This window comes from Telmatherina bonti (genome assembly GCF_933228915.1).
Source record: "Telmatherina bonti genome assembly, chromosome: 20".
Classification (NCBI taxonomy): domain Eukaryota; kingdom Metazoa; phylum Chordata; class Actinopteri; order Atheriniformes; family Telmatherinidae; genus Telmatherina; species Telmatherina bonti.
Window position 1 is genome coordinate 2,148,750 of NC_136618.1, and position 18,637 is coordinate 2,167,386.

Below are 18,637 nucleotides of genomic sequence, written 5' to 3' on the forward strand. Positions count from 1 at the left end.
CATGTATCTGGTCTCCTGGTGGACATGTATCTGGTCTCCTGGTGTTGCAGGACATGTATCTGGTCTCCTGGTGGACATGTATCTGGTCTCCTGGTGTTGCAGGACATGTATCTGGTCTCCTGGTGTTGCAGGACATGAATCTGGTCTCCTGGTGGACATGTATCTGGTCTCCTGGTGGACATGTATCTGGTCTCCTGGTGGACATGTATCTGGTCTCCTGGTTTTGCAGGACATGTATCTGGTCTCCTGGTGGACATGTATCTGGTCTCCTGGTGTTGCAGGACATGAATCTGGTCTCCTGGTGTTGCAGGACATGAATCTGGTCTCCTGGTGGACATGTATCTGGTCTCCTGGTGGACATGTATCTGGTCTCCTGGTGTTGCAGGACATGTATCTGGTCTCCTGGTGGACATGTATCTGGTCTCCTGGTGTTGCAGGACATGTCTCCTGGTGTTGCAGGACATGAATCTGGTCTCCTGGTGGACATGTATCTGGTCTCCTGGTGGACATGTATCTGGTCTCCTGGTGTTGCAGGACATGTATCTGGTCTCCTGGTGTTGCAGGACATGTATCTGGTCTCCTGGTGGACATGTATCTGGTCTCCTGGTGTTGCAGGACATGAATCTGGTCTCCTGGTGGACATGAATCTGGTCTCCTGGTGGACATGTATCTGGTCTCCTGGTGTTGCAGGACATGAATCTGGTCTCCTGGTGGACATGTATCTGGTCTCCTGGTGGACATGTATCTGGTCTCCTGGTGTTGCAGGACATGAATCTGGTCTCCTGGTGGACATGTATCTGGTCTCCTGGTGGACATGTATCTGGTCTCCTGGTGTTGCAGGACATGTATCTGGTCTCCTGGTGTTGCAGGACATGTATCTGGTCTCCTGGTGTTGCAGGACATGTATCTGGTCTCCTGGTGTTGCAGGACATGTATCTGGTCTCCTGGTGGACATGTATCTGGTCTCCTGGTGGACATGTATCTGGTCTCCTGGTGTTGCAGGACATGTATCTGGTCTCCTGGTGGACATGTATCTGGTCTCCTGGTGGACATGTATCTGGTCTCCTGGTGGACATGTAGACATGTATCTGGTCTCCTGGTGGACATGTATCTGGTCTCCTGGTGGACATGTATCTGGTCTCCTGGTGGACATGTAGACATGTATCTGGTCTCCTGGTGGACATGTATCTGGTCTCCTGGTGGACATGTATCTGGTCTCCTGGTGTTGCAGGACATGTATCTGGTCTCCTGGTGGACATGTATCTGGTCTCCTGGTGGACATGTATCTGGTCTCCTGGTGTTGCAGGACATGTATCTGGTCTCCTGGTGGACATGTATCTGGTCTCCTGGTGGACATGTATCTGGTCTCCTGGTGGACATGTATCTGGTCTCCTGGTGGACATGTAGACATGTATCTGGTCTCCTGGTGGACATGTATCTGGTCTCCTGGTGTTGCAGGACATGTATCTGGTCTCCTGGTGTTGCAGGACATGTATCTGGTCTCCTGGTGGACATGTATCTGGTCTCCTGGTGTTGCAGGACATGTATCTGGTCTCCTGGTGTTGCAGGACATGTATCTGGTCTCCTGGTGGACATGTATCTGGTCTCCTGGTGGACATGTATCTGGTCTCCTGGTGTTGCAGGACATGTATCTGGTCTCCTGGTGGACATGTATCTGGTCTCCTGGTGTTGCAGGACATGTATCTGGTCTCCTGGTGGACATGTATCTGGTCTCCTGGTGGACATGTATCTGGTCTCCTGGTGGACATGTATCTGGTCTCCTGGTGTTGCAGGACATGTATCTGGTCTCCTGGTGTTGCAGGACATGAATCTGGTCTCCTGGTGGACATGTATCTGGTCTCCTGGTGGACATGAATCTGGTCTCCCGGTGGACATGAATCTGGTCTCCTGGTGGACATGTATCTGGTCTCCTTGTGGACATGTATCTGGTCTCCTGGTGTTGCAGGACATGTATCTGGTCTCCTGGTGTTGCAGGACATGAATCTGGTCTCCTGGTGGACATGTATCTGGTCTCCTGGTGGACATGTATCTGGTCTCCTGGTGGACATGTATCTGGTCTCCTGGTGTTGCAGGACATGTATCTGGTCTCCTGGTTTTGCAGGACATGAATCTGGTCTCCTGGTGGACATGTATCTGGTCTCCTGGTGGACATGTATCTGGTCTCCTGGTGGACATGTATCTGGTCTCCTGGTGAACATGTATCTGGTCTCCTGGTGGACATGTATCTGGTCTCCTGGTGTTGCAGGACATGTATCTGGTCTCCTGGTGGACATGTATCTGGTCTCCTGGTGGACATGTATCTGGTCTCCTGGTGTTGCAGGACATGAATCTGGTCTCCTGGTGGACATGTATCTGGTCTCCTGGTGGACATGTATCTGGTCTCCTGGTGGACATGTATCTGGTCTCCTGGTGTTGCAGGACATGTATCTGGTCTCCTGGTGGACATGTATCTGGTCTCCTGGTGTTTCAGGACATGAATCTGGTCTCCTGGTGTTGCAGGACATGAATCTGGTCTCCTGGTGGACATGTATCTGGTCTCCTGGTGGACATGTATCTGGTCTCCTGGTGGACATGTATCTGGTCTCCTGGTGGACATGTATCTGGTCTCCTGGTGGACATGTATCTGGTCTCCTGGTGTTGCAGGACATGTATCTGGTCTCCTGGTGTTGCAGGACATGTATCTGGTCTCCTGGTGGACATGTATCTGGTCTCCTGGTGGACATGTATCTGGTCTCCTGGTGTTGCAGGACATGTATCTGGTCTCCTGGTGTTGCAGGACATGTATCTGGTCTCCTGGTGGACATGTATCTGGTCTCCTGGTGTTGCAGGACATGAATCTGGTCTCCTGGTGGACATGTATCTGGTCTCCTGGTGGACATGTATCTGGTCTCCTGGTGGACATGTATCTGGTCTCCTGGTGTTGCAGGACATGTATCTGGTCTCCTGGTGTTGCAGGACATGTATCTGGTCTCCTGGTGTTGCAGGACATGTATCTGGTCTCCTGGTGGACATGTATCTGGTCTCCTGGTGTTTCAGGACATGAATCTGGTCTCCTGGTGTTGCAGGACATGAATCTGGTCTCCTGGTGGACATGTATCTGGTCTCCTGGTGGACATGTATCTGGTCTCCTGGTGTTGCAGGACATGTATCTGGTCTCCTGGTGGACATGTATCTGGTCTCCTGGTGTTGCAGGACATGTATCTGGTCTCCTGGTGTTGCAGGACATGAATCTGGTCTCCTGGTGGACATGTATCTGGTCTCCTGGTGGACATGTATCTGGTCTCCTGGTGTTGCAGGACATGTATCTGGTCTCCTGGTGTTGCAGGACATGTATCTGGTCTCCTGGTGGACATGTATCTGGTCTCCTGGTGGACATGTATCTGGTCTCCTGGTGGACATGTATCTGGTCTCCTGGTGGACATGTATCTGGTCTCCTGGTGTTGCAGGACATGTATCTGGTCTCCTGGTGTTGCAGGACATGTATCTGGTCTCCTGGTGTTGCAGGACATGTATCTGGTCTCCTGGTGGACATGTATCTGGTCTCCTGGTGTTGCAGGACATGTATCTGGTCTCCTGGTGGACATGTATCTGGTCTCCTGGTGTTGCAGGACATGTATCTGGTCTCCTGGTGTTGCAGGACATGTATCTGGTCTCCTGGTGGACATGTATCTGGTCTCCTGGTGTTGCAGGACATGAATCTGGTCTCCTGGTGGACATGTATCTGGTCTCCTGGTGTTGCAGGACATGAATCTGGTCTCCTGGTGGACATGTATCTGGTCTCCTGGTGGACATGTATCTGGTCTCCTGGTGTTGCAGGACATGTATCTGGTCTCCTGGTGGACATGTATCTGGTCTCCTGGTGGACATGTATCTGGTCTCCTGGTGTTGCAGGACATGTATCTGGTCTCCTGGTGGACATGTATCTGGTCTCCTGGTGGACATGTATCTGGTCTCCTGGTGGACATGTATCTGGTCTCCTGGTGTTGCAGGACATGTATCTGGTCTCCTGGTGGACATGTATCTGGTCTCCTGGTGTTGCAGGACATGTATCTGGTCTCCTGGTGGACATGTATCTGGTCTCCTGGTGTTGCAGGACATGAATCTGGTCTCCTGGTGGACATGTATCTGGTCTCCTGGTGGACATGTATCTGGTCGCCTGGTGGACATGTATCTGGTCTCCTGGTGTTGCAGGACATGTATCTGGTCTCCTGGTGGACATGTATCTGGTCTCCTGGTGTTGCAGGACATGTATCTGGTCTCCTGGTGTTGCAGGACATGAATCTGGTCTCCTGGTGGACATGTATCTGGTCTCCTGGTGGACATGTATCTGGTCTCCTGGTGTTGCAGGACATGTATCTGGTCTCCTGGTGTTGCAGGACATGTATCTGGTCTCCTGGTGGACATGAATCTGGTCTCCTGGTTGACATGAATCTGGTCTCCTGGTGGACATGTATCTGGTCTCCTGGTGGACATGTATCTGGTCTCCTGGTGTTACAGGACATGTATCTGGTCTCCTGGTGTTGCAGGACATGTATCTGGTCTCCTGGTGGACATGTATCTGGTCTCCTGGTGGACATGTATCTGGTCTCCTGGTGGACATGTATCTGGTCTCCTGGTGTTGCAGGACATGTATCTGGTCTCCTGGTGGACATGTATCTGGTCTCCTGGTGTTGCAGGACATGTATCTGGTCTCCTGGTGGACATGTATCTGGTCTCCTGGTGTTGCAGGACATGTATCTGGTCTCCTGGTGTTGCAGGACATGTATCTGGTCTCCTGGTGGACATGTATCTGGTCTCCTGGTGTTGCAGGACATGTATCTGGTCTCCTGGTGTTGCAGGACATGTATCTGGTCTCCTGGTGGACATGTATCTGGTCTCCTGGTGTTGCAGGACATGAATCTGGTCTCCTGGTGGACATGTATCTGGTCTCCTGGTGAACATGTATCTGGTCTCCTGGTGAACATGTATCTGGTCTCCTGGTGGACATGTATCTGGTCTCCTGGTGTTGCAGGACATGTATCTGGTCTCCTGGTGGACATGTATCTGGTCTCCTGGTGTTGCAGGACATGTATCTGGTCTCCTGGTGGACATGTATCTGGTCTCCTGGTTTTGCAGGACATGTATCTGGTCTCCTGGTGTTGCAGGACATGTATCTGGTCTCCTGGTGGACATGTATCTGGTCTCCTGGTGGACATGTATCTGGTCTCCTGGTGTTGCAGGACATGAATCTGGTCTCCTGGTGGACATGTATCTGGTCTCCTGGTGGACATGTATCTGGTCTCCTGGTGGACATGTATCTGGTCTCCTGGTGTTGCAGGACATGTATCTGGTCTCCTGGTGTTGCAGGACATGTATCTGGTCTCCTGGTGTTGCAGGACATGTATCTGGTCTCCTGGTGGACATGTATCTGGTCTCCTGGTGGACATGTATCTGGTCTCCTGGTGGACATGTATCTGGTCTCCTGGTGTTGCAGGACATGTATCTGGTCTCCTGGTGACATGTATCTGGTCTCCTGGTGGACATGTATCTGGTCTCCTGGTGTTGCAGGACATGTATCTGGTCTCCTGGTGTTGCAGGACATGTATCTGGTCTCCTGGTGTTGCAGGACATGAATCTGGTCTCCTGGTGTTGCAGGACATGTATCTGGTCTCCTGGTGGACATGTATCTGGTCTCCTGGTGGACATGTATCTGGTCTCCTGGTGTTGCAGGACATGTATCTGGTCTCCTGGTGGACATGTATCTGGTCTCCTGTGTTGCAGGACATGTATCTGGTCTCCTGGTGTTGCAGGACATGTATCTGGTCTCCTGGTGTTGCAGGACATGAATCTGGTCTCCTGGTGGACATGTATCTGGTCTCCTGGTGGACATGTATCTGGTCTCCTGGTGTTGCAGGACATGTATCTGGTCTCCTGGTGTTGCAGGACATGTATCTGGTCTCCTGGTGTTGCAGGACATGAATCTGGTCTCCTGGTGGACATGTATCTGGTCTCCTGGTGGACATGTATCTGGTCTCCTGGTGTTGCAGGACATGTATCTGGTCTCCTGGTGGACATGTATCTGGTCTCCTGGTGTTGCAGGACATGTATCTGGTCTCCTGGTGTTGCAGGACATGTATCTGGTCTCCTGGTGTTGCAGGACATGAATCTGGTCTCCTGGTGGACATGTATCTGGTCTCCTGGTGTTGCAGGACATGTATCTGGTCTCCTGGTGTTGCAGGACATGTATCTGGTCTCCTGGTGGACATGTATCTGGTCTCCTGGTGGACATGTATCTGGTCTCCTGGTGTTGCAGGACATGTATCTGGTCTCCTGGTGGACATGTATCTGGTCTCCTGGTGGACATGTATCTGGTCTCCTGGTGGACATGTATCTGGTCTCCTGGTGTTGCAGGACATGTATCTGGTCTCCTGGTGGACATGTATCTGGTCTCCTGGTGTTGCAGGACATGTATCTGGTCTCCTGGTGGACATGTATCTGGTCTCCTGGTGGACATGTATCTGGTCTCCTGGTGGACATGTATCTGGTCTCCTGGTGTTGCAGGACATGTATCTGGTCTCCTGGTGGACATGTATCTGGTCTCCTGGTGTTGCAGGACATGTATCTGGTCTCCTGGTGGACATGTATCTGGTCTCCTGGTGTTGCAGGACATGTATCTGGTCTCCTGGTGGACATGTATCTGGTCTCCTGGTGTTGCAGGACATGTATCTGGTCTCCTGGTGGACATGTATCTGGTCTCCTGGTGTTGCAGGACATGTATCTGGTCTCCTGGTGGACATGTATCTGGTCTCCTGGTGTTGCAGGACATGTATCTGGTCTCCTGGTGTTGCAGGACATGTATCTGGTCTCCTGGTGGACATGTATCTGGTCTCCTGGTGGACATGTATCTGGTCTCCTGGTGTTGCAGGACATGTATCTGGTCTCCTGGTGGACATGTATCTGGTCTCCTGGTGGACATGTATCTGGTCTCCTGGTGGACATGTATCTGGTCTCCTGGTGTTGCAGGACATGTATCTGGTCTCCTGGTGTTGCAGGACATGTATCTGGTCTCCTGGTGTTGCAGGACATGTATCTGGTCTCCTGGTGGACATGTATCTGGTCTCCTGGTGGACATGTATCTGGTCTCCTGGTGTTGCAGGACATGTATCTGGTCTCCTGGTGGACATGTATCTGGTCTCCTGGTGGACATGTATCTGGTCTCCTGGTGTTGCAGGACATGTATCTGGTCTCCTGGTGTTGCAGGACATGAATCTGGTCTCCTGGTGTTGCAGGACATGAATCTGGTCTCCTGGTGGACATGTATCTGGTCTCCTGGTGGACATGTATCTGGTCTCCTGGTGTTGCAGGACATGTATCTGGTCTCCTGGTGGACATGTATCTGGTCTCCTGGTGTTGCAGGACATGTATCTGGTCTCCTGGTGTTGCAGGACATGTATCTGGTCTCCTGGTGGACATGTATCTGGTCTCCTGGTGTTGCAGGACATGTATCTGGTCTCCTGGTGTTGCAGGACATGAATCTGGTCTCCTGGTGGACATGTATCTGGTCTCCTGGTGGACATGTATCTGGTCTCCTGGTGTTGCAGGACTTGTATCTGGTCTCCTGGTGTTGCAGGACATGTATCTGGTCTCCTGGTGTTGCAGGACATGAATCTGGTCTCCTGGTGTTGCAGGACATGAATCTGGTCTCCTGGTGGACATGTATCTGGTCTCCTGGTGGACATGTATCTGGTCTCCTGGTGTTGCAGGACATGTATCTGGTCTCCTGGTGGACATGTATCTGGTCTCCTGGTGTTGCAGGACATGTATCTGGTCTCCTGGTGTTGCAGGACATGTATCTGGTCTCCTGGTGTTGCAGGACATGAATCTGGTCTCCTGGTGGACATGTATCTGGTCTCCTGGTGTTGCAGGACATGTATCTGGTCTCCTGGTGTTGCAGGACATGAATCTGGTCTCCTGGTGGACATGTATCTGGTCTCCTGGTGGACATGTATCTGGTCTCCTGGTGTTGCAGGACATGAATCTGGTCTCCTGGTGGACATGTATCTGGTCTCCTGGTGGACATGTATCTGGTCTCCTGGTGGACATGTATCTGGTCTCCTGGTGTTGCAGGACATGTATCTGGTCTCCTGGTGGACATGTATCTGGTCTCCTGGTGTTGCAGGACATGTATCTGGTCTCCTGGTGGACATGTATCTGGTCTCCTGGTGTTGCAGGACATGTATCTGGTCTCCTGGTGGACATGTATCTGGTCTCCTGGTGTTGCAGGACATGTATCTGGTCTCCTGGTGGACATGTATCTGGTCTCCTGGTGTTGCATGACATGTATCTGGTCTCCTGGTGGACATGTATCTGGTCTCCTGGTGTTGCAGGACATGTATCTGGTCTCCTGGTGGACATGTATCTGGTCTCCTGGTGTTGCAGGACATGTATCTGGTCTCCTGGTGTTGCAGGACATGTATCTGGTCTCCTGGTGGACATGTATCTGGTCTCCTGGTGTTGCAGGACATGTATCTGGTCTCCTGGTGTTGCAGGACATGTATCTGGTCTCCTGGTGTTGCAGGACATGTATCTGGTCTCCTGGTGGACATGTATCTGGTCTCCTGGTGGACATGTATCTGGTCTCCTGGTGGACATGTATCTGGTCTCCTGGTGTTGCAGGACATGAATCTGGTCTCCTGGTGGACATGTATCTGGTCTCCTGGTGGACATGTATCTGGTCTCCTGGTGGACATGTATCTGGTCTCCTGGTGTTGCAGGACATGAATCTGGTCTCCTGGTGGACATGTATCTGGTCTCCTGGTGGACATGTATCTGGTCTCCTGGTGGACATGTATCTGGTCTCCTGGTGGACATGTATCTGGTCTCCTGGTGGACATGTATCTGGTCTCCTGGTGTTGCAGGACATGTATCTGGTCTCCTGGTGGACATGTATCTGGTCTCCTGGTGTTGCAGGACATGAATCTGGTCTCCTGGTGGACATGTATCTGGTCTCCTGGTGGACATGAATCTGGTCTCCTGGTGGACATGTATCTGGTCTCCTGGTGTTGCAGGACATGTATCTGGTCTCCTGGTGGACATGTATCTGGTCTCCTGGTGTTGCAGGACATGTATCTGGTCTCCTGGTGTTGCAGGACATGAATCTGGTCTCCTGGTGGACATGTATCTGGTCTCCTGGTGGACATGTATCTGGTCTCCTGGTGTTCAGGACATGTATCTGGTCTCCTGGTGGACATGTATCTGGTCTCCTGGTGGACATGTATCTGGTCTCCTGGTGGACATGTATCTGGTCTCCTGGTGTTGCAGGACATGAATCTGGTCTCCTGGTGGACATGTATCTGGTCTCCTGGTGGACATGTATCTGGTCTCCTGGTGTTGCAGGACATGTATCTGGTCTCCTGGTGGACATGTATCTGGTCTCCTGGTGTTGCGGACATGTATCTGGTCTCCTGGTGTGCAGACATGTATCTGGTCTCCTGGTGTTGCAGGACATGAATCTGGTCTCCTGGTGGACATGTATCTGGTCTCCTGGTGGACATGTATCTGGTCTCCTGGTGTTGCAGGACATGTATCTGGTCTCCTGGTGGACATGTATCTGGTCTCCTGGTGGACATGTATCTGGTCTCCTGGTGTTGCAGGACATGTATCTGGTCTCCTGGTGGACATGTATCTGGTCTCCTGGTGTTGCATTGCAGGACATGTATCTGGTCTCCTGGTGGACATGTATCTGGTCTCCTGGTGGACATGTATCTGGTCTCCTGGTGTTGCAGGAAATTTATCTGGTCTCCTGGTGTTGCAGGACATGTATCTGGTCTCCTGGTGGACATGTATCTGGTCTCCTGGTGGACATGTATCTGGTCTCCTGGTGGACATGTATCTGGTCTCCTGGTGTTGCAGGACATGTATCTGGTCTCCTGGTGTTGCAGGACATGTATCTGGTCTCCTGGTGTTGCAGGACATGTATCTGGTCTCCTGGTGGACATGTATCTGGTCTCCTGGTGGACATGTATCTGGTCTCCTGGTGTTGCAGGACATGTATCTGGTCTCCTGGTGGACATGTATCTGGTCTCCTGGTGTTGCAGGACATGTATCTGGTCTCCTGGTGGACATGTATCTGGTCTCCTGGTGTTGCAGGACATGTATCTGGTCTCCTGGTGGACATGTATCTGGTCTCCTGGTGTTGCAGGACATGTATATGGTCTCCTGGTGTTGCAGGACATGTATCTGGTCTCCTGGTGTTGCAGGACATGTATCTGGTCTCCTGGTGGACATGTATATGGTCTCCTGGTGTTGCAGGACATGTATCTGGTCTCCTGGTGGACATGTATCTGGTCTCCTGGTGTTGCAGGACATGAATCTGGTCTCCTGGTGGACATGTATCTGGTCTCCTGGTGTTGCAGGACATGAATCTGGTCTCCTGGTGGACATGTATCTGGTCTCCTGGTGTTGCAGGACATGTATCTGGTCTCCTGGTGTTGCAGGACATGTATCTGGTCTCCTGGTGGACATGTATCTGGTCTCCTGGTGTTGCAGGACATGTATCTGGTCTCCTGGTGTTGCAGGACATGTATCTGGTCTCCTGGTGGACATGTATCTGGTCTCCTGGTGGACATGTATCTGGTCTCCTGGTGTTGCAGGACATGTATCTGGTCTCCTGGTGGACATGTATCTGGTCTCCTGGTGTTGCAGGACATGAATCTGGTCTCCTGGTGGACATGTATCTGGTCTCCTGGTGGACATGTATCTGGTCTCCTGGTGGACATGTATCTGGTCTCCTGGTGTTGCAGGACATGTATCTGGTCTCCTGGTGGACATGTATCTGGTCTCCTGGTGTTGCAGGACATGAATCTGGTCTCCTGGTGGACATGTATCTGGTCTCCTGGTGGACATGTATCTGGTCTCCTGGTGTTGCAGGACATGAATCTGGTCTCCTGGTGGACATGTATCTGGTCTCCTGGTGAACATGTATCTGGTCTCCTGGTGGACATGTATCTTGTCTCCTGGTGTTGCAGGACATGTATCTGGTCTCCTGGTGGACATGTATCTGGTCTCCTGGTGGACATGTATCTGGTCTCCTGGTGTTGCAGGACATGTATCTGGTCTCCTGGTGGACATGTATCTGGTCTCCTGGTGGACATGTATCTGGTCTCCTGGTGGACATGTATCTGGTCTCCTGGTGTTGCAGGACATGTATCTGGTCTCCTGGTGGACATGTATCTGGTCTCCTGGTGTTGCAGGACATGAATCTGGTCTCCTGGTGGACATGAATCTGGTCTCCTGGTGTTGCAGGACATGTATCTGGTCTCCTGGTGGACATGTATCTGGTCTCCTGGTGTTGCAGGACATGTATCTGGTCTCCTGGTGGACATGTATCTGGTCTCCTGGTGTTGCAGGACATGAATCTGGTCTCCTGGTGGACATGAATCTGGTCTCCTGGTGGACATGTATCTGGTCTCCTGGTGTTGCAGGACATGAATCTGGTCTCCTGGTGGACATGTATCTGGTCTCCTGGTGGACATGAATCTGGTCTCCTGGTGTTGCAGGACATGTATCTGGTCTCCTGGTGGACATGTATCTGGTCTCCTGGTGTTGCAGGACATGTATCTGGTCTCCTGGTGGACATGTATCTGGTCTCCTGGTGGACATGTATCTGGTCTCCTGGTGTTGCAGGACATGTATCTGGTCTCCTGGTGGACATGTATCTGGTCTCCTGGTGTTGCAGGACATGTATCTGGTCTCCTGGTGGACATGTATCTGGTCTCCTGGTGGACATGTATCTGGTCTCCTGGTGTTGCAGGACATGTATCTGGTCTCCTGGTGGACATGTATCTGGTCTCCTGGTGGACATGTATCTGGTCTCCTGGTGTTGCAGGACATGTATCTGGTCTCCTGGTGTTGCAGGACATGAATCTGGTCTCCTGGTGGACATGTATCTGGTCTCCTGGTGGACATGTATCTGGTCTCCTGGTGTTGCAGGACATGAATCTGGTCTCCTGGTGGACATGTATCTGGTCTCCTGGTGTTGCAGGACATGTATCTGGTCTCCTGGTGGACATGTATCTGGTCTCCTGGTGGACATGAATCTGGTCTCCTGGTGGACATGTATCTGGTCTCCTGGTGGACATGTATCTGGTCTCCTGGTGTTGCAGGACATGTATCTGGTCTCCTGGTGGACATGTATCTGGTCTCCTGGTGGACATGTATCTGGTCTCCTGGTGGACATGTATCTGGTCTCCTGGTGTTGCAGGACATGTATCTGGTCTCCTGGTGGACATGTATCTGGTCTCCTGGTGTTGCAGGACATGTATCTGGTCTCCTGGTGTTGCAGGACATGTATCTGGTCTCCTGGTGGACATGTATCTGGTCTCCTGGTGGACATGTATCTGGTCTCCTGGTGTTGCAGGACATGTATCTGGTCTCCTGGTGGACATGTATCTGGTCTCCTGGTGTTGCAGGACATGTATCTGGTCTCCTGGTGTTGCAGGACATGTATCTGGTCTCCTGGTGTTGCAGGACATGTATCTGGTCTCCTGGTGGACATGTATCTGGTCTCCTTGTGGACATGTATCTGGTCTCCTGGTGGACATGTATCTGGTCTCCTGGTGTTGCAGGACATGAATCTGGTCTCCTGGTGGACATGTATCTGGTCTCCTGGTGGACATGTATCTGGTCTCCTGGTGTTGCAGGACATGTATCTGGTCTCCTGGTGGACATGTATCTGGTCTCCTGGTGTTGCAGGACATGAATCTGGTCTCCTGGTGGACATGAATCTGGTCTCCTGGTGGACATGTATCTGGTCTCCTGGTGTTGCAGGACATGAATCTGGTCACCTGGTGGACATGTATCTGGTCTCCTGGTGGACATGAATCTGGTCTCCTGGTGTTGCAGGACATGTATCTGGTCTCCTGGTGGACATGTATCTGGTCTCCTGGTGTTGCAGGACATGTATCTGGTCTCCTGGTGGACATGTATCTGGTCTCCTGGTGGACATGTATCTGGTCTCCTGGTGTTGCAGGACATGTATCTGGTCTCCTGGTGGACATGTATCTGGTCTCCTGGTGTTGCAGGACATGTATCTGGTCTCCTGGTGGACATGTATCTGGTCTCCTGGTGGACATGTATCTGGTCTCCTGGTGTTGCAGGACATGTATCTGGTCTCCTGGTGTTGCAGGACATGAATCTGGTCTCCTGGTGGACATGTATCTGGTCTCCTGGTGGACATGTATCTGGTCTCCTGGTGTTGCAGGACATGAATCTGGTCTCCTGGTGGACATGTATCTGGTCTCCTGGTGTTGCAGGACATGTATCTGGTCTCCTGGTGGACATGTATCTGGTCTCCTGGTGGACATGAATCTGGTCTCCTGGTGGACATGTATCTGGTCTCCTGGTGGACATGTATCTGGTCTCCTGGTGTTGCAGGACATGTATCTGGTCTCCTGGTGGACATGTATCTGGTCTCCTGGTGGACATGTATCTGGTCTCCTGGTGGACATGTATCTGGTCTCCTGGTGTTGCAGGACATGTATCTGGTCTCCTGGTGGACATGTATCTGGTCTCCTGGTGTTGCAGGACATGTATCTGGTCTCCTGGTGGACATGTATCTGGTCTCCTTGTGGACATGTATCTGGTCTCCTGGTGGACATGTATCTGGTCTCCTGGTGTTGCAGGACATGAATCTGGTCTCCTGGTGGACATGTATCTGGTCTCCTGGTGTTGCAGGACATGTATCTGGTCTCCTGGTGTTGCAGGACATGTATCTGGTCTCCTGGTGTTGCAGGACATGTATCTGGTCTCCTGGTGGACATGTATCTGGTCTCCTTGTGGACATGTATCTGGTCTCCTGGTGGACATGTATCTGGTCTCCTGGTGTTGCAGGACATGAATCTGGTCTCCTGGTGGACATGTATCTGGTCTCCTGGTGGACATGTATCTGGTCTCCTGGTGTTGCAGGACATGTATCTGGTCTCCTGGTGGACATGTATCTGGTCTCCTGGTGGACATGTATCTGGTCTCCAGGTGGACATGTATCTGGTCTCCTGGTGGACATGTATCTGGTCTCCTGGTGTTGCAGGACATGTATCTGGTCTCCTGGTGGACATGTATCTGGTCTCCTGGTGTTGCAGGACATGTATCTGGTCTCCTGGTGTTGCAGGACATGTATCTGGTCTCCTGGTGGACATGTATCTGGTCTCCTGGTGTTGCAGGACATGTATCTGGTCTCCTGGTGGACATGTATCTGGTCTCCTGGTGGACATGTATCTGGTCTCCTGGTGGACATGTATCTGGTCTCCTGGTGTTGCAGGGCATGTATCTGGTCTCCTGGTGGACATGTATCTGGTCTCCTGGTGGACATGTATCTGGTCTCCTGGTGTTGCAGGACATGTATCTGGTCTCCTGGTGGACATGTATCTGGTCTCCTGGTGGACATGTATCTGGTCTCCTGGTGTTGCAGGACATGTATCTGGTCTCCTGGTGGACATGTATCTGGTCTCCTGGTGGACATGTATCTGGTCTCCTGGTGTTGCAGGACATGTATCTGGTCTCCTGGTGGACATGTATCTGGTCTCCTGGTGTTGCAGGACATGTATCTGGTCTCCTGGTGGACATGTATCTGGTCTCCTGGTGGACATGTATCTGGTCTCCTGGTGTTGCAGGACATGTATCTGGTCTCCTGGTGTTGCAGGACATGTATCTGGTCTCCTGGTGGACATGTATCTGGTCTCCTGGTGTTGCAGGACATGTATCTGGTCTCCTGGTGTTGCAGGACATGTATCTGGTCTCCTGGTGGACATGTATCTGGTCTCCTGGTGGACATGTATCTGGTCTCCTGGTGTTGCAGGACATGTATCTGGTCTCCTGGTGGACATGTATCTGGTCTCCTGGTGGACATGTATCTGGTCTCCTGGTGGACATGTATCTGGTCTCCTGGTGGACATGTATCTGGTCTCCTGGTGGACATGTATCTGGTCTCCTGGTGTTGCAGGACATGTATCTGGTCTCCTGGTGGACATGTATCTGGTCTCCTGGTGGACATGTATCTGGTCTCCTGGTGTTGCAGGACATGTATCTGGTCTCCTGGTGGACATGTATCTGGTCTCCTGGTGGACATGTATCTGGTCTCCTGGTGTTGCAGGACATGTATCTGGTCTCCTGGTGGACATGTATCTGGTCTCCTGGTGTTGCAGGACATGAATCTGGTCTCCTGGTGGACATGTATCTGGTCTCCTGGTGGACATGTATCTGGTCTCCTGGTGTTGCAGGACATGTATCTGGTCTCCTGGTGTTGCAGGACATGTATCTGGTCTCCTGGTGGACATGTATCTGGTCTCCTGGTGGACATGTATCTGGTCTCCTGGTGGACATGTATCTGGTCTCCTGGTGGACATGTATCTGGTCTCCTGGTGTTGCAGGACATGTATCTGGTCTCCTGGTGGACATGTATCTGGTCTCCTGGTGTTGCAGGACATGTATCTGGTCTCCTGGTGTTGCAGGACATGTATCTGGTCTCCTGGTGGACATGTATCTGGTCTCCTGGTGGACATGTATCTGGTCTCCTGGTGTTGCAGGACATGTATCTGGTCTCCTGGTGGACATGTATCTGGTCTCCTGGTGTTGCAGGACATGTATCTGGTCTCCTGGTGGACATGTATCTGGTCTCCTTGTGGACATGTATCTGGTCTCCTGGTGGACATGTATCTGGTCTCCTGGTGTTGCAGGACATGAATCTGGTCTCCTGGTGGACATGTATCTGGTCTCCTTGTGGACATGTATCTGGTCTCCTGGTGGACATGTATCTGGTCTCCTGGTGTTGCAGGACATGTATCTGGTCTCCTGGTGGACATGTATCTGGTCTCCTTGTGGACATGTATCTGGTCTCCTGGTGGACATGTATCTGGTCTCCTGGTGTTGCAGGACATGTATCTGGTCTCCTGGTGGACATGTATCTGGTCTCCTGGTGGACATGTATCTGGTCTCCTGGTGGACATGTATCTGGTCTCCTGGTGTTGCAGGACATGTATCTGGTCTCCTGGTGTTGCAGGACATGTATCTGGTCTCCTGGTGGACATGTATCTGGTCTCCTGGTGGACATGTATCTGGTCTCCTGGTGGACATGTATCTGGTCTCCTGGTGTTGCAGGACATGTATCTGGTCTCCTGGTGGACATGTATCTGGTCTCCTTGTGGACATGTATCTGGTCTCCTGGTGGACATGTATCTGGTCTCCTGGTGTTGCAGGACATGTATCTGGTCTCCTGGTGGACATGTATCTGGTCTCCTGGTGGACATGTATCTGGTCTCCTGGTGGACATGTATCTGGTCTCCTGGTGTTGCAGGACATGTATCTGGTCTCCTGGTGGACATGTATCTGGTCTCCTGGTGTTGCAGGACATGTATCTGGTCTCCTGGTGTTGCAGGACATGTATCTGGTCTCCTGGTGGACATGTATCTGGTCTCCTGGTGGACATGTATCTGGTCTCCTGGTGTTGCAGGACATGTATCTGGTCTCCTGGTGGACATGTATCTGGTCTCCTGGTGTTGCAGGACATGTATCTGGTCTCCTGGTGTTGCAGGACATGTATCTGGTCTCCTGGTGGACATGTATCTGGTCTCCTGGTGTTGCAGGACATGTATCTGGTCTCCTGGTGTTGCAGGACATGTATCTGGTCTCCTGGTGTTGCAGGACATGTATCTGGTCTCCTGGTTTTGCAGGACATGTATCTGGTCTCCTGGTGTTGCAGGACATGTATCTGGTCTCCTGGTGTTGCAGGACATGTATCTGGTCTCCTGGTGGACATGTATCTGGTCTCCTGGTGGACATGTATCTGGTCTCCTGGTGTTGCAGGACATGTATCTGGTCTCCTGGTGGACATGTATCTGGTCTCCTGGTGTTGCAGGACATGTATCTGGTCTCCTGGTGGACATGTATCTGGTCTCCTGGTGTTGCAGGACATGTATCTGGTCTCCTGGTGGACATGTATCTGGTCTCCTGGTTTTGCAGGACATGTATCTGGTCTCCTGGTGGACATGTATCTGGTCTCCTGGTTTTGCAGGACATGTATCTGGTCTCCTGGTGTTGCAGGACATGTATCTGGTCTCCTGGTGGACATGTATCTGGTCTCCTGGTGGACATGTATCTGGTCTCTTGGTGTTGCAGGACATGTATCTGGTCTCCTGGTGGACATGTATCTGGTCTCCTGGTGGACATGTATCTGGTCTCCTGGTGTTGCAGGACATGTATCTGGTCTCCTGGTGGACATGTATCTGGTCTCCTGTTGTTGCAGGACATGTATCTGGTCTCCTGTTGTTGCAGGACATGTATCTGGGTCACATGATCCGCAGCATGCTGAAGCAGCTGCAGCTGGGCGAGCGGGACCAGGTGCTGCTCAGCTTCGTCGATAAGGCCATGAAGGTGGAGGAGCGGAAGAGGCTTCTGGAGACTCGGCACAGCCAGGAGCTCAGTCTGCTCTACATCCTGCAGGAGGACTACGACCGAGCCCGATGCCACGCCAACACCGCCATGCAGATCTTCATGGAGGTCCAATGAGAGATTTCTTCATCCTTTGCTGAAGTTTGAATGAGCTGGTCCAAAGCAGCGGTTCAGTTCTGCAGAACCAGCCTGTCAGCAGGAACCAGCAGCACACTGGGACCTGGTCCATCTGGGTGACCTGGTCTGCTGCAGGTTGACTGCTGTCTGGAGGGTTTCACTGATCATTCTTGTGTTGTACAACCATAAAAGTGTGATTCTCTGCTGATGGAACATCCATGTGCTGCAGAACTACTCCAGCGTGGACTCTCTGCTGACCCAGAGCCGGCTGACGCTCCTGCAGTCGGTCCAGGCCTTGACGGAAATCCATGACTTCCTGCAGTTCATGAAAGGAGACGGTGTGTAGATTCAGACTTTCAGAAGCCGCCTGTTTTCTGACCTCTTTTTAAGACCTCCCGCTTGTTTTCAGTGTCGAAGAGCTCGCTGAAACGCCTCATCAGATCGTGGACCAATCGATTTCCTGATGCCAGAGTGGACCCGGTCCGCGTTTGGGATGACATCATCACATCTCGGTAAGAATGCGGACCGAAATGTTTGATCACAAGTTTTCTGAAGCAGAATCCCAACCTGGGTTTGGATCCTCGGTCCAGGTGCTTCTTCCTGGACAAGATCAGGGAGAAGCTGAGCGGTCCGGTTCTGAGCAACAGCATGGAGGTGGAAGATCCAGATCCAGCAGCTGAGCTCAGCGCCATGGTGAATGAATGCAAGTTCACCATGAAGCTGAACATGGCCGACAGCACCCTGAAGCAGGTGAGGAACGGAGCGTGCTGCTTGGGTCATCTGCTTTTCCTTCCTGCCAGACTCATCTCTTCCTCCAATGTTCACAGAGAAACTTCCCAGTTGTCACCAAGCTGCTGAAGGAACTTCACAGAGATGCTAAAACCCAGCGGGACCGGCTCCTGCGGTGGGTCCACTGCTTCAGCCGCTACAACCAGCAGCGCAGCCAGACCCAGGGTCCCGTGGAGCAGATCAGCACCATGCTGAAGACAATCCCCCTGCTGGGTGAGAAGCACGGACCCACCGGACGAGTCCACAGACACCGACAGGAACAAGTTGAGACAAGTTGTTGTCTTTTGTC

The 18,637-nt window shown here is 52.0% G+C and overlaps 1 protein-coding gene across 4 annotated transcripts in view; it reads left to right on the forward strand.

Moving 5' to 3' along the window:
• Positions 1 to 18,637, forward strand: part of prkdc (protein kinase, DNA-activated, catalytic subunit) — a 146,513-nt gene that overhangs the window by 73,790 nt on the left and 54,086 nt on the right. For all 4 annotated transcript variants that reach the window (XM_079259807.1, XM_079259805.1, XM_079259806.1 and 1 more), the window contains 5 exons: positions 17,326 to 17,550; positions 17,789 to 17,897; positions 17,969 to 18,071; positions 18,150 to 18,309; positions 18,387 to 18,561. In XM_079259807.1, coding sequence (XP_079115933.1) covers positions 17,326 to 17,550; positions 17,789 to 17,897; positions 17,969 to 18,071; positions 18,150 to 18,309; positions 18,387 to 18,561 — 772 coding nt within the window. The remainder of the gene's footprint in view (positions 1 to 17,325; positions 17,551 to 17,788; positions 17,898 to 17,968; positions 18,072 to 18,149; positions 18,310 to 18,386; positions 18,562 to 18,637) is intronic.